The sequence below is a fragment of the Triticum aestivum genome, chromosome 2B (genome assembly GCF_018294505.1).
Source record: "Triticum aestivum cultivar Chinese Spring chromosome 2B, IWGSC CS RefSeq v2.1, whole genome shotgun sequence".
NCBI lineage: Eukaryota > Viridiplantae > Streptophyta > Magnoliopsida > Poales > Poaceae > Triticum > Triticum aestivum.
The window spans coordinates 33,178,927-33,192,724 of record NC_057798.1 but is presented as its reverse complement, the minus strand read 5'-3'; the positions used below and the strand labels follow the sequence as shown (position 1 = coordinate 33,192,724).

At 44.6% G+C, this 13,798-nt stretch overlaps 1 protein-coding gene and 1 pseudogene across 1 annotated transcript; one reads left to right on the top strand and one right to left on the bottom strand.

Moving 5' to 3' along the window:
* The first annotated feature begins 1,339 nt into the window (after positions 1-1,339).
* LOC123043311 (putative invertase inhibitor) lies at positions 1,340-5,759 on the top strand (annotated as a pseudogene).
* A 117-nt stretch (positions 5,760-5,876) lies between these two features.
* Positions 5,877-9,812, bottom strand: LOC123043310 (ruBisCO large subunit-binding protein subunit alpha, chloroplastic-like). Its single transcript, XM_044465730.1, has 8 exons — positions 9,633-9,812; positions 9,270-9,423; positions 8,380-8,501; positions 8,077-8,284; positions 7,700-7,845; positions 7,259-7,565; positions 6,679-7,130; positions 5,877-6,417 (listed from the first exon to the last, which is right to left on the bottom strand). The coding sequence occupies exons 1-8, from the start codon at positions 9,687-9,689 to the stop codon at positions 6,127-6,129; spliced, it is 1,737 nt and encodes a 578-aa protein (XP_044321665.1). The 5' UTR covers positions 9,690-9,812; the 3' UTR covers positions 5,877-6,126.
* Between the last annotated feature and the right edge of the window lie 3,986 nt (positions 9,813-13,798).

The window sequence follows — 13,798 nt, the reverse complement described above, 5'->3', positions numbered from 1 at the left end:
AACTGATTTAACATAAACATTTTGGCTAAAAAAAGGTTAATCAATTGACAATATTGCAACATATGCATGAGGATCCCTCAAAAAAAAACATATGCATGAGAATAATATTTGTGCCCCGTTGAAACGCACGAGCAATTATCTAGGATGATGGGACTTAACAAATTGTCAAATTTGGAGGGAACACCAGATGGATTTGGATTGGGCTGACAACAAGTGAAGTAATAATAATAGAGTGGCCAAAGAGCTGAAGTTGAGGGGCTCCTGATAGATCCATTTGTTGGCCCGTGGCAATGCACGGGCGTTCTACTAGTTTTCATTAATAGATCCATTTCCCCTCAATCTCTGGCAAATTCTTTGGGGCGTGCTATGCGTCGGTCGGCGGATCTTTTTAAAAGATCCATCGGGTTCTGAGCCTTCGAATCTGACATGATCTCGCGGCCGAGCGTCTTCCTCACTTTTGTAACAAAAGTCGTGTTGTGAGAACCCTTTTGCAACATAGGTCTTGTTGCATAAACGTCGTCGCGTAGCACAACACTAGCACACTTGTGGGAACTGTTGTTATGGCGGCACCAGCGGTTGTGACTGAGCTCGAGGAGGCAACAACCATGCATGCTTGTCCACGCCGGTGCTCCCTCGGGAGGGCGGGGCGACGGCGGACGCGGCTCCCCGTGGATGCGGATGCCAGTGCTCTCCCGATACGGCGGACGCGACTTGAGGACTTGGGGCGGCTACAAATGGAACCTGCGTCCTGCGGGGATGAGAGTTCGGAGAAAGAGAGGAAAATGGCTGGGAGAAGACAACAGAGGTTTTTGAAGATAAGGTAAGGGGCACATGGCTGGTTGGGGCTAGTAAAAACATGTGAACGTGTGCGGTATGATCAGATGATATCCAATGCTGTATGGGCGGCGGAACGTTGTCCGTGATCGGTGAATGATTTCTCTAAACTTTTTTACCATTTGTTAATTACATTTGTCAAAATTTTATTGTGGAAGTGGCTACGTCTCAGTCGACTGAGACTTAACCTCAGTCAAGTGATATAGTACAAGGAGAAAAAGAAAAGAAAAATGAAGAATCTTTTTTGCATGGATCTCCATGCAAGATCAAAGGAATATAGCATCGATTGAGACAAAACAAAGTCTCAGTCGACGGAGTACTTAGCAAAATTGTTTTATTATCGGAATCAATAACATCTGAACGACCAGTATTTTAAGCTTTTGGGCCGAACGTGCTTTTCATCATTGGATTCAGGTACGAATCTTAGAGCAGAGGAAATTAGCCAGGTCAGCTTTTTATTTCGTTCGGGGAAATTGACTGCCGCCGCGAACGCCCCCCACCACCACTCCTGTGTTTCCCCGTCCCAGCCACTCCTTACCCATTTCTCTGCCACACAGTCGCCCCATCTACCCCCCACCAACACCGTCCCAGCCCTTTCGTTTACTCCGGCGATGGTGTTGGCGGCGATCCCAGCGTGGTTCAGTGGCGCGATGTGGAGATGGAGGCTCACGCGCATCATGCGGTTGGTGGATCTCGGCTGCTGCGGCCATGTCGACGGCGGCGGAGGCGAGGGACCCACGCTTGCTGGTGTCGTGATTCCAGTGGGCCGGAGGTGAGGACCGGAGGTGCTCCTTTCCGCGCGTTGTCTCCGTCAGCCACCTCGACCCCTGGTGGAGGGGCGGTCTCAAGTCTCACCGACAGTTTCTCGGTGCGCGGCCCCGTGTCGACGGCGGCAGATAGACCGGCCGTATGCCTGGTCGTGCTGCTGTTTTGGAGGGTAGGAGATCAGGCTCGCGGGTGCCCGCGCCCGATCTGAAGCCGGGAGGGAGATGCTCTTGTGTAGTTGTGTGTGCCCGTCGTCGCTGCGGCAGCTCCGGTCGTGCGCGCCGGCAAGACCTCCACTGCCAGTTCCTGTCGCTTTGGGTCTTACATCATCTGTCGCATCCCCAAACATCATCGACTGTGGCCCTATCCGGTGAGCACCCACCTCTCTTTTTTGCTTGTAACTAGATGCTGCTTTGTGGACGCGGCGGTAGGAGCTTTCTTATTGTAACAGACATTCGGTGCACACAGTAGAGTGGCATTGTCTGCAGTGTTGATTCCTCTGTCCAATCATTTCTAGGAGCTTCCTTTTGTGCAATGGTGCATCTCATCTTGAGTTGTACTGCTTTTTTCTTATTTAACAAAGCACAATATGATTTTGCCACATGCATCCCTCAATCCTTGCCATGTCTATCCCTCGATGCTCTTCCAGATTTTTTGCAATGTGCATCTACAAAAACATGGCAAATTTCTGAATTTTTTAATTAATAGTATATGGCAAATTTAAGATAAGCTCCTTACTATGTACTCCCTCCGTAAAATAATATAAGAGTGTTTAGATTCAATTTCGTGCCGATGGCCCGGATTTGATCACCCGCCCGCTGCATCCCTTGCCGGCGTTGCGGCCCTACACTTATACAGTGGGGTGGAGGTGGTGGTGATGCGTGATTGGTCGCGCCGGCGCTATCTGCCCGTCTGCGGCCGCGATGAGCTAGGCCATGGGGTGCATCCACTCCACTTTGAAGCAGAGGCAATACCCTTCTCGCTACGACGATCCTGTCCACCTCGCTCTTTGGACCGTGTGTGAGCTCGCTTGCATCATTTCCCCCGTTTTTCTAGGTAACCAATTACATGAACAGCCTTCCATGAATGCAGCTTCCGCTCCATGTCACAAAAAAAGGGAAATGGATCTAGCTTCTGTTAGTTTGCCATCTTCTCCTCGAGAATATAATGACTAAATTTGTCATGTCACCATTTACAAATTCAGAAAAATGGCCGTGTTTTTTTAGAGAACGAACTCGTTAATTTGTAGTTTTTTCAATCATGGCAACCCCCTATGCACATTGTATATCCTTTTTGCCATGTTATTCTAGAAAACATGGCAATTTTCTTAGCTTGTTTTTACTTTGTACATGGCAAAAATAAAGCAGAACAAGTTTTTTGTGAAAACATGGCAATTTCCGTTAAGCAACATGGAAATTCTTGTTAAAACCACATGGCAAGTCATAAGGAGTTTTTTATTAAGTAAAATCAAATGGCAAAATTAGTTGTTCCATGGCAATTTTCTTTTTTCTTTTTCATGATGGCAAATTTATTTTTTGTACCATGGCTTCTTCTCTATCTTCTTTTCATGATGGCAAGTTTATTTTAGTACCATGGCAAAATGTATTATTCGATCGCGGAAATTTCCATGTTCGTAGAACATGGCAAATTGTACTATTCTGTCATGGCAAATTATACTCATGGCAATTTTCAACCCGCATTTTACCATGGTTATTTTCAGTCTGTAGGCCTAAAGAACATGGCAACTTTCCTTTTTGTAGCATGGTTAATTTATTTTTTATTACCATGGCAAATTTCATTTTGCATTTGCTATTGCAAATTTTTCTTTTTCTTACCCATGGGAAATTTACCTTTACTGCCATGGCAAAATTACATATCTTGCCATGGCAATTTTTTTATTTTTTTTATTTTGCCATGGCAATATTTCCTTTTGCTTTGTCATGGCAAATTTTGGATTCATTGACATGGCAATTTTCACCTTTTGTTTCGCACAACAATATTTTCATTCATTGAGATGGAAAATTTACATTTATTGTTACGGGAAATTTACTTCAACATACATGGCAACATTTTGCTTTTTGGTTTTGCCATGGCAATATTTTTCATTAATTGACATGGCAAACTTGCATTTATTGCCATGGCAATTTTATTTTAACATACATGGCAAAATTTCCCCCTTTAGTTTTGCCATGGCAATTTTCCCTTTTGTTCCCCTGGGCAAATTCATGTCTACTGTCAAGGCAAAAGCACTTCAACATACATGCAAACTTTAACTCTTTGTTTTGCTTTCACATGGCAATTTCTTTTCTTTTTCTTGACTTTCCATGTTGGCGAAATTATATTTTCTACCATGGCAATTTTATTTTCTGTATCACGGCAAATTTCATTTTCCCGCCATGGCTTTTTTTTCTGTTATTTTTTTAGCATGATGGCATTTTTATTTGACCACCATGGCAATTTTATTTTTTGTAACGTGGCAAATTATTATGTTGGACCATGGCAAATCTTTTTCTTTTTTTTTACTTTTCATGATGGCAACTTTATTTAGTTACGTCGCAAAGTTTTTCTTGTAACATGGACGATAAAAATTGTCTACCATGGCAAGCTCATTTTTGTACATACATCCTCCCTTTTTCAATTTTTCGATAAATTTCTTTTTAAGTAAATTATTTTTGAAATAAAACATGGTGATTTTTTCTCTAATAACAATAAAAATTGTGTTTTCGTCTTTTTTTACTATGATGGCGATTTTATTTGATTACCATGGCAGTTTTATTTTTTATGTATTATACCATTGGACCATGGCAAATTATTTTTCTTCTTATTGTTCATGATGGCAACTTTATTAAATAATCCTTTTCGGGATGACCGTCATGATGAAGCCCAGAGTGAATGTCAATTGGTTAATGAGAAGAAAAAAAATCTAGGCTTTAATTTGTCTCGGAAAAAAAAACTAATTTTGTTCGGGCCGAAACTAATTTTGTTTCCCACGACAATATTTAAACGACAATATTTTCCCTCGTACCGAACTTCATTTCGGACCGCTCGCGTCCCGGCCCGAATGTTCGGCATATATCGAGGTCCTTTATTATACATTCAAATTCTTTTTTTCTATTTTTGAGCATCAATACAGACACAAGCGCTCATATACATGCGCATACACTCACCCCTATGAACGCACTCACGCACACCCTACCCTCCGAGAGACTGAGCCAGCATACCATCTTAAGAATTACGAAGTCACCGTAGGCGCCTCGTCGTCGATGGAAACGTCTCTTCCCATTGAAAACACATCGCCGAAAATCCTGAAATAAATCCAGAAATAATGCGAGCACCAGGATTTGAACCCTGATGGATTGGGGATACCACTGTCCACCTAACCATCTCAACCACAGGTTGATTCGCATTATACATTCAAATTCGTTTAGTGTGGCGTAATTAGTAAAAGAGTTTCACTTTGGTGCATGAGCAACAAATGGAAACGTTTGAAACCATAAACACAAATTTATAGCGCCAGCATCTAATTACTCCTTATACTCTTGTTATATATAGTTCGAGTCGGACAGAGAAACATATCAGACGACCATGGCCCCTCTCCAAGCTCTCTCCTCCGTCCTCGTTCTCCTGCTCCTCACACAGCACGCGCGCACGTCGAGGGCGAGCACGCTGGAGGACACGTGCAGGCTCGTCGGCACCGGCGGGGCGCAGGACTACGACTTCTGTGTGAAGACGCTGGGGGCGGACCCCGCGAGCGCGACGGCCGACGAGCTCGGCCTGGCCGTCATCGCGTTGAGGATGGCCATGGCGACCGCCAAGGCCACCGGCGACCGCATCGCCCAGCTGCGGGCCGCCGAGACCTCGCCCCGGCGGCGGCTGGCCCTGGACGAGTGCGCCAAGGATTACGCCTGGACCGTGCGCCGGCTGGGGCGCGCCGCCAAGGACTTCGCCACGGGCGGGGACGAGGACAGGCTGACGGAGTCGGAGGCGACCACCTTGCTGGGGGACGTTCGTGACACGCCGGCGCGCTGCGACAAGGCATTCGTCCTCTGGGCCGGCGAGAGGTCGCCGCTGACCGACGCGGGCCGCGAGCTCGACGACGTGATGGTGCTGGCGTTTAATATCTTGTGGCATAGCTTAAACCACGGGGCAAAATGAGCAAGTAGCACCAGGCCTTCTTCTACCTCCGGAAGAAAAATGATCATCTTTCCGGACAGTAAAATTTGTAATGTGCAACAAATATAAGTAATAACTTGCAAAATTTCCAATGGAGAGCGATGTGGTGTAACCAGTATTTATTTATTTCAAAAATGATGCTGAAGATTTTCTCTGATTCACAAGAGTTCATTCAGATCAGGCGAGGAAGGTTATCGTTCGATTCGCAAAAATGGCAATCCTACTCTTACTCTAGACCTTTTTCACTTCCAGTTGATCTCAACCAAAATTCTACTGCTTGGCTTGGCCTGAACTGAAGCAAAATCTAAAAAAACGGGGGAGGCCTGAAGAGAGCTTTACATACAGACAGCTCGATCAGACGGAGAGCTGCCCCTCCGCTGGCTCGGCGACCTTGGGCTTGGGCTTGGGCTTCTCGACGACGATCGCCTGCGTGGTGAGGACCATTCCGGACACCGAGGCGGCGTTCTGGAGCGCGCATCTCGTCACCTTGGCGGGGTCGATGACGCCCGACTCGATCAGGTTCTCGTACTTGTCGGTCATCGCGTTGTAACCCATCTCCCACTCGCTCTCCTTGATCTTCTCGATCACGACTTCCCCTTCCACTCCGGCGTTGTTGGCGATCAGTGACGCCGGTGCTTGCAATGCCTGCAGAATCGACAAACTACTTTAAGAACAGTACACAGGTGTTATTCCACATTTCTAGAGATATATAATCCTGAAAAGTACTAAGTATTGCCCCCCACATCCTTAGGCTGCAAAATTATTCAGACAGATAAAGATAATCATGCGTGGAATAATACCATTATCAGGTTAGTTTTCTGCTACATGCAATTTCTACCATCTGGTTGTCATGAAAGAGATCGATGTAGTTCAACCCATTAACATATTGATGTCTACGCATGTTACCTTCTGAATGATGTCAGCACCAAGGCGCTCGTCGTGGTCTTCGATTGTTTCTTTGATCGCAGGGACATAGGTAGACAGGTGCACATACGCCGCACCACCACCGGGAACAATGCCCTCCTCGATGGCTGCAAAAGTGGCATTCTTCGCGTCCTCGATCCGAAGCTGACGGTCCTCAAGCTCTGTCTCAGTTGTTGCTCCAACCTTGATGACAGCCACACCACCAGAAAGCTTGGCAATCCTCTCAGCCAACTTCTCAGAATCATATATGGAATCAGTTTCAGAGAGCTCCTTCTTTAGCTGTGCAACCCTCGCCTGGATCTCGTCTTTGCTAGCCGCATCTGCTATAAGGGTGGTCGTAGTCTGATGAATTGTGATTTTCCTTGCTGTCCCAAGTTGGTCTACTGTTGCATTCTCAACCAACAGACCAAGATCCTTCGCCAGGTATTCAGCACCTGAAAGTAGTTGTAGGATAAGTAAATGTTTAAGAAATCAGGAAAGATAACAAGATAAAAAAAAATGGGCACTCCTTGTAAACAAAACTAAGAACGAAAAGAACGTCAGTACTGGTTGCAGGACGAACCTGTCACGATGGCAATATCCTGAAGGACAGCCTTCCGCCGCTCACCGAAACTTGGGGCTTTGATCGCCGCAACATTAATAATACCTCTGAGCTTGTTAACAACAAGAGTTGCCAAAGCTTCACCAGTGATGTCCTCAGCTACAATAAACAGCGGGCATCTCAACTGTGTAGTCTGCTCCAGAAGTGGAATGATTTCCTTTATGCTTGTGATCTTCTGATCAGTTATAAGAACTCTGGCGTTCTCAAACTCCACAATTGATTTCTCAAGGTTTGTCACAAATTGAGGGGAAATGTAGCCTCGGTCAATCTGCGTCGAAATTTAAGAAAGCTTCAGGAAGAGAGAGAATATTACAGCATATATGCATCAACAATACGTCAAAAAATGTGAAACTGCTATTTGATATAAAGGAGATGAAAATACAGGCTGAATTTTCAACAGACCTCCATTCCTTCTTCAACATCAACAGTAGTCTCAAAAGATGAAGACGACTCGATCGAAAGGACACCATCTGGACCCACTTTGTCAATTGCATCCGCAATCATGGCTCCAATTAGTTCATCGTTACCAGCAGAGATAGAGGCAACAGCTGCAGTACAGACCAGAATCCAAGTTAGGAACCTATTACCTGAATCATCAAACAAAGGCAACAGCCGTACTAAAGAAGAAACGTCAAATTAGGCACCTATTATCTTCTGAATCCTCATTTTTTTAAACTCAAGCCTCACTTTCAGAAAGAGACTACCTTGTTGTCACAAGGCTAAGCTGTGTACAATAAGAAATACTGTACAATGTAGACCATGAGAGAAACAACTATCACCTTTGATGTCACCACTGCCCTTGACTGGTCTAGCTTTCCTTTCAAGCTCTTCAATCAAACCCTGGACAGTTTTGTCTATTCCTTTCTTAAGCGATACAGGGTTTGCACCAGAAGTTACACTCAAAATACCCAGCTTGATGATTTCCCGGGCAAGAACACAAGCGGTTGTAGTCCCATCACCAGCAGAATCATTGGTCTTGCTAGCAACCTACAATCATGAATAAGTGGACAACATGCATTAGGAATTCTGATTTCTGCAATAACATAAGAATATAATATACATCTTAATAAAAAGCAGGTCACCTCACGAATCAGAGCTGCACCGGCATTTTCCATTGGGTTAGCTAGCTCAATAGCACGGGCAATGGTAACACCATCATTCACCACTTTGGGGTTGCCATACTCATCCAGCACTACGTTCCTCCCTGTAAAACATCCAAAGATTAGAGCCTGCATGACAAAAATCTGCAATTCAACACCAAAATTTCTTCTTCTTTTTCAGAAAATGAAAAAAAATTGGATAAATGCACATAGCCTCAGGTTCCATACAAAGTCAAATGCCAATCAGAAAAAAAATTAAGTAGCTGGTTAGTTTCTTTTTATTCAGTATGAAAAGGTTGTACTATTGGTATCTATGCAAGTAATACGAAGTGTGCGTCTGGGTATGTTATGTGTTCTTTGGTCTTATAGTATTGCTCATGTAATACTATAATAGGTTGCATTCCATGTTGGTACCCTCAGAGTCTAAAATTGTTTCTAGATTATACAGTTATTGATTGGAATTCCTTAACTATACATGTTTCAATTTGACCCGTGCTTGTGGCATATTTTGTACAGTACTCTGTTTTAATTCAGAGTCTTGCAGTCCAGTAAGCATTATGCAGCATCATCACCAATGAGGCAGTGTGAAACCCCAAAATTACAATATTCATTGCTTTTGCTTCATGCTATTTTGCGGCTCTGTTAACTCAAAATTGGGTCACACAGCAGACCGCGGTGCGCAGAAGATGCCGATTATGAAATGAGCAATTAGCTAGCGCGCAGTCAGGTTTTGGCAGCAGATACTGAACATGTGGAACTTTCTGACAACCTTATCATGGTGCTAGTGGTTTGGCACCGCAGTAACACAGAAAAGCTAGTGGTTCAGGCATATGAACGCGAGCTGCAATATGTTAGAGGCGGCTGAGCATCACCTCGCGGGCCGAGGGTGACGCCGACGGCGCTGGCGAGCTTCTCGACGCCGGCCTGGAGCGCGGCGCGGGACTTCTGGTCGAAGGCGATTTCCTTGGCGTCCGCGCGCACCACCAGCCGCGAGGAGCGGCCGTTCTTGGACCTCCTCGGCCTCCCCTGCTCATTACACCCAACAGCACAGGTCACAAACCGGGGCCAATTTCACATCAGCCCGGGAGGGAAAACGGGGATAAATTCGAGCAGGCAATCACAATTTCGCAAGAAACCAAAAAATACTACATGCGAGAATTCGGCGAATGAGACCGCAGATTGGGGGGCGAGCGGGGGAATGCGGGGCCGTGCAGAGAGGGGCGGGCGGGGGTTACCTGGGAGGAGAAGGAGCGGAGGAGGGAGGCGGTGGAGATGGCGTTGGCCGACGCCATTGGAGGCGGGGGGGCGAGCTGGTGAGCTGAGCTGAGGTGAGGATAAGGTGGAGGCAGGGGAGGGGGAGGGAGTTGATGAGGCAGAAGGGTGAGGGAGGGGGGGGGTTTAGGGATGAGGTTGCGTGGCTTTATATGCAGAGGGTTGAGGCGTCTCCCGAACCTTCAACATATTTTTTGTTACACAATATATTTAGGGGGGCTTTTGGCATGGGCAGAGGTGAAAATGGTGTGGATTTGAATTTTGTATTCTAAGATGTAGATTATGGAATTGAATGTATACATGACATGAGCGCGATAGATATATGTAAGTTGTCTGGGTTTTGGATTTGGGTCGGTCGATTCATGGGAGAAGGAAGAAGGAGATGAGGAGCGGCACCAAGAGGCCGCCAACGGACAAATCCCCTAAAACATAGCCTAGATGCCCGGGGGACACGCCAGCAAGGCCTTGTCCGATAACGAACCATGGCCAGAGATGGCACAGCTCGCCGCGATGCCTTAGGTGGACAACGGTTTAGGTGACGCGGGGGGGGGGGGCTATCTGGAGAATTTTGGTATGTGCGAGCTTTAGATGGATGGCCGCCGGCGACAGATGCGCGGCGTTGGGCGGGGGTGGGGCGGTGAGGCTGGTGCGGGAGCGCCAACTGCCACGGGCGTGAGAGGCAGGCGGATCGGTCAGTGACAGCAGGGGGTGGCTGAAGGATCAAGAGAAGCATTAGACTGGTTGCGGGAAGAAAAAGGCACTTGAGTTGTTGGATTTTCGTCATGGGCCTGACAAATCAACTGACCACAAATTGTTTTTTAGGCAATTGCGACTAACAAGTTCCATACATGAGATATATGTCGTTAAACAATATCTGGTAGTTATAAATAAGGGTTCAAGATTAGCATTCGAATAAACTAAGTCTAGATTATCCCAATAAGCAATAACCTTTTGTTTGGCTCATATAGGACCCAAGAAGCAAAGAAGAGAACCCTAGTATTCAGTTCCTTTTCTATTACTTGTCTGATTTCACTATAATCTCTTGTATGGTGACTTTTATATACGTGATGTATTGTGATTAAGTCAGACGTCAGTTCATAATTTGCTCTGCGTTGGTTCATATTAATATTTTCTATAGGCATCATAATGTATTGAAAAATGCCCCCCCTCCCTCTGTTCACTCGCTTCCCCCACCACCCGAATAGCGCTCTCTTCTTGCCTAGAAGGAATCTTAACCCTGACCACCCAAAAATAGTTCTGTTCTTGCCTAGAATCCATAGTAGGCATATATTTAGCTAATTTTATGCATAACTAGCATTTTTGCAATGAAACTCAGAACCTTTATGTGATTTGGCACTCATACTGACACGAAGACTGATGACCCACAAGTATAAGGGATTAATTGTAGTCCTTTCGATAAGTAAGAGTGTCGAACCCAACGAGGAGTAGAAGGAAATTACAAGTGATTTTCAACAAGGTATTCTCTGCAAGCACTGAAATTATAAGTAACGAGTAGTTTGATAGCAAGATAATTTGTAACGAGCAAGTAACGGTAACGCTAACAAAAATGCAGTAAGGTAGCCCAGTCCTTTTGAGGCAAAGGACACGCCAAAACGGTCTCTTATAATAAGCAAAGTGTTCTTGAGGGTACACGGAAATTTCATCTAGTCACTTTCATCATGTTGATTCGATTTGTGTTCGCTACTTTGATAATTTGATATGTGGGTGGACCGGTGTATAGGTGTTGTTCGTACTTGAACAAAATCTCCTACTTATGATTAACCCACTCGCAAGCATCCGCAACTACGAGAAAAATATTAAGATAAAAATCTAACCATAGCAATAAACTTTTGGATCCAAATCAGTCCCTTACGAAGCAACGCATAAACTAGGGTTTAAGTTTCTGTCACTCTCGCAGCCCATCATCTAATAACTACTCCACAATGCATTCTCTTAGGCACTAATAAGATGAAGTGCCATGTAGTCGACGTTCACATGACACCACTAAGGGAATCACAATATACATATCATCAAAATATCGAACACATATCAAGTTCACATGATTACTTGCAACAAGGTTTCTCCCTTGACCTTAAGAACAAAAGTAACTACTCACAAATGATAATCATGCTCAAGATCAGAGGGGTATTAAATAGCATAATGGATCTAAACATATAATCTTCCACTGAATAAACCATATAGTAATCAACTACAAGATGTAATCAACACTACTAGTCACTCACAAGCACCAATCTAAGGTTCTGGTACAAAGATTGAACACAAGAGATGAACTAGGTTTTGAGAGGAGATGGTGTTGTTGAAGATGTTGATGGAGATTGCCCTCCCCAAGATGGAAGAGTTGTTGGTGATGCTGATGACGATGATTTCCCCCTCCGAGAGGGAAGTTTCCCCGGCGAAATCGCTCCGCCGGAGGGCAAAAGTGCTCCTACCCAAGTTTCACCTTGAGACGGCAGCGCTTCATCCTGAAAGTCCTCTGCTTACTTTTTTTCTAAATGACTTATATACCAGAAGAGGGGCACCAGAGGTGGGCCGAGGAGGGCACAACCCACCAGGGCATGCCTGGGCTCCCTGGTGTGCCTGGGTGGGTTCCCACCTGGTGGGCCCTCTCTGATAGTTATTTGCTCCAACAATTCTTAAATATTCCACAAAATATCTTCATGAAGTTTCAGCTTATTTGGAGTTATGCAGAATAGGTAGCTCTGACGTGGTTTTTCAGGTCCAGAATTCCAGCTGTCGGTATTCTCCCTCTTTGTGTAAACCTTGCATATTATGAGAGAAAAGGTATTAGAATTACTCCCAAAAGCATTATTATGCATAAAAACATTATAAATAAAAGTAGCAAAACATGATGCAAAAATGGGCGTATCAAAGACATATGTTTATTCATCATTTATTATGTACCTTGTAATGTTCATAGAACGATGTGGCCTCTCCGGGGCTCTTCTCCTCTTCAAAGTCCTCATTTAGCTCGTGTAGATGTACTACTCTAAAATTTTATAGTGATATTAGGGTTTCGAAGGATCAAGCATAATGATTTTTCAGAAGTTTAATCTAAAGTTTGATGTCTCTTGGAAATTTAAAATGTTATCATTTGCAAAGATATGATGGTGTGGATGTTTCCCTTGTAGAAACTTTTAGTATAACTTACAAATATGACCAACTTATTTTATGTTCTTCGTATTAAACTTTAGCTTGTTCCTCCTTCGTCATCGATTAAAAGAAGTGATTTGTTGATATCTGAGTAATATTCGAAGTCAACTGATACACATAAAATTGATTGGGTTTGCTATGTGATGGAACCATTTGGTTTGATGTGTTGCTTTCTATTTCGTGAGAAAGGCTTTCTCTAGTAGCATAAACAAGGGAAGCATCGAAAATGTCGACCCGAGGGGTGGGGGTGAATATGTGACTACATGTTTTATTCTTTTTTCAGTTGATTTTATGGATTGCAGATAAGTTATCTATAAATGTAAAAGAGGTACATCCTATATCAAAAGCAATCTATCAAACTAAATTACTCTAAGAACAAATAATGTGTGGGGGAGGAATAACCAAATAGACAAATATATTATGATGTATCCCGAAGTTGAGGTCCTTAGAAGAATGCTAGTCTTCGTTGGAGAGGCAAAGGCCCAACAAAGCACCTACCAACACAAAAGTCTCACTGTATTCTCCTTGAGCTCTGGTCAATCAAGCATAAGCTCAATCACTAAGGTGGCATCCAACATTCACAAACTTGGAGGCAAACCACAACTTGGAAGCTCACTTGTGACACCTGACTACCTGGGAGTGCCGACCTCTAAGCAGGGATGGTGTCAACTATCTCACAAGGTTTGGCGGCTACCATACCTAATAATCTCTGCAAGTATGCCTTAGTATACGTACTAGTGCATGTGTAACTGTGAACCTGTAGGATTCAAGCATGTTAGGCCCTGATTGTTGGCCTAGTGGTGGACCTGATGCATTGGTCTGTGCTTGCGAGTTGGAACTTGACTGCATGGCTGAACTAAGAGGTTGTTTGGTTGGCATCCTCGCTCTGCGACGCCTAGCCTGGACTCTGCCTGAAAACTGCCTCAGTAGTGTTTGGATGTTGTCCAGATGAGCACAG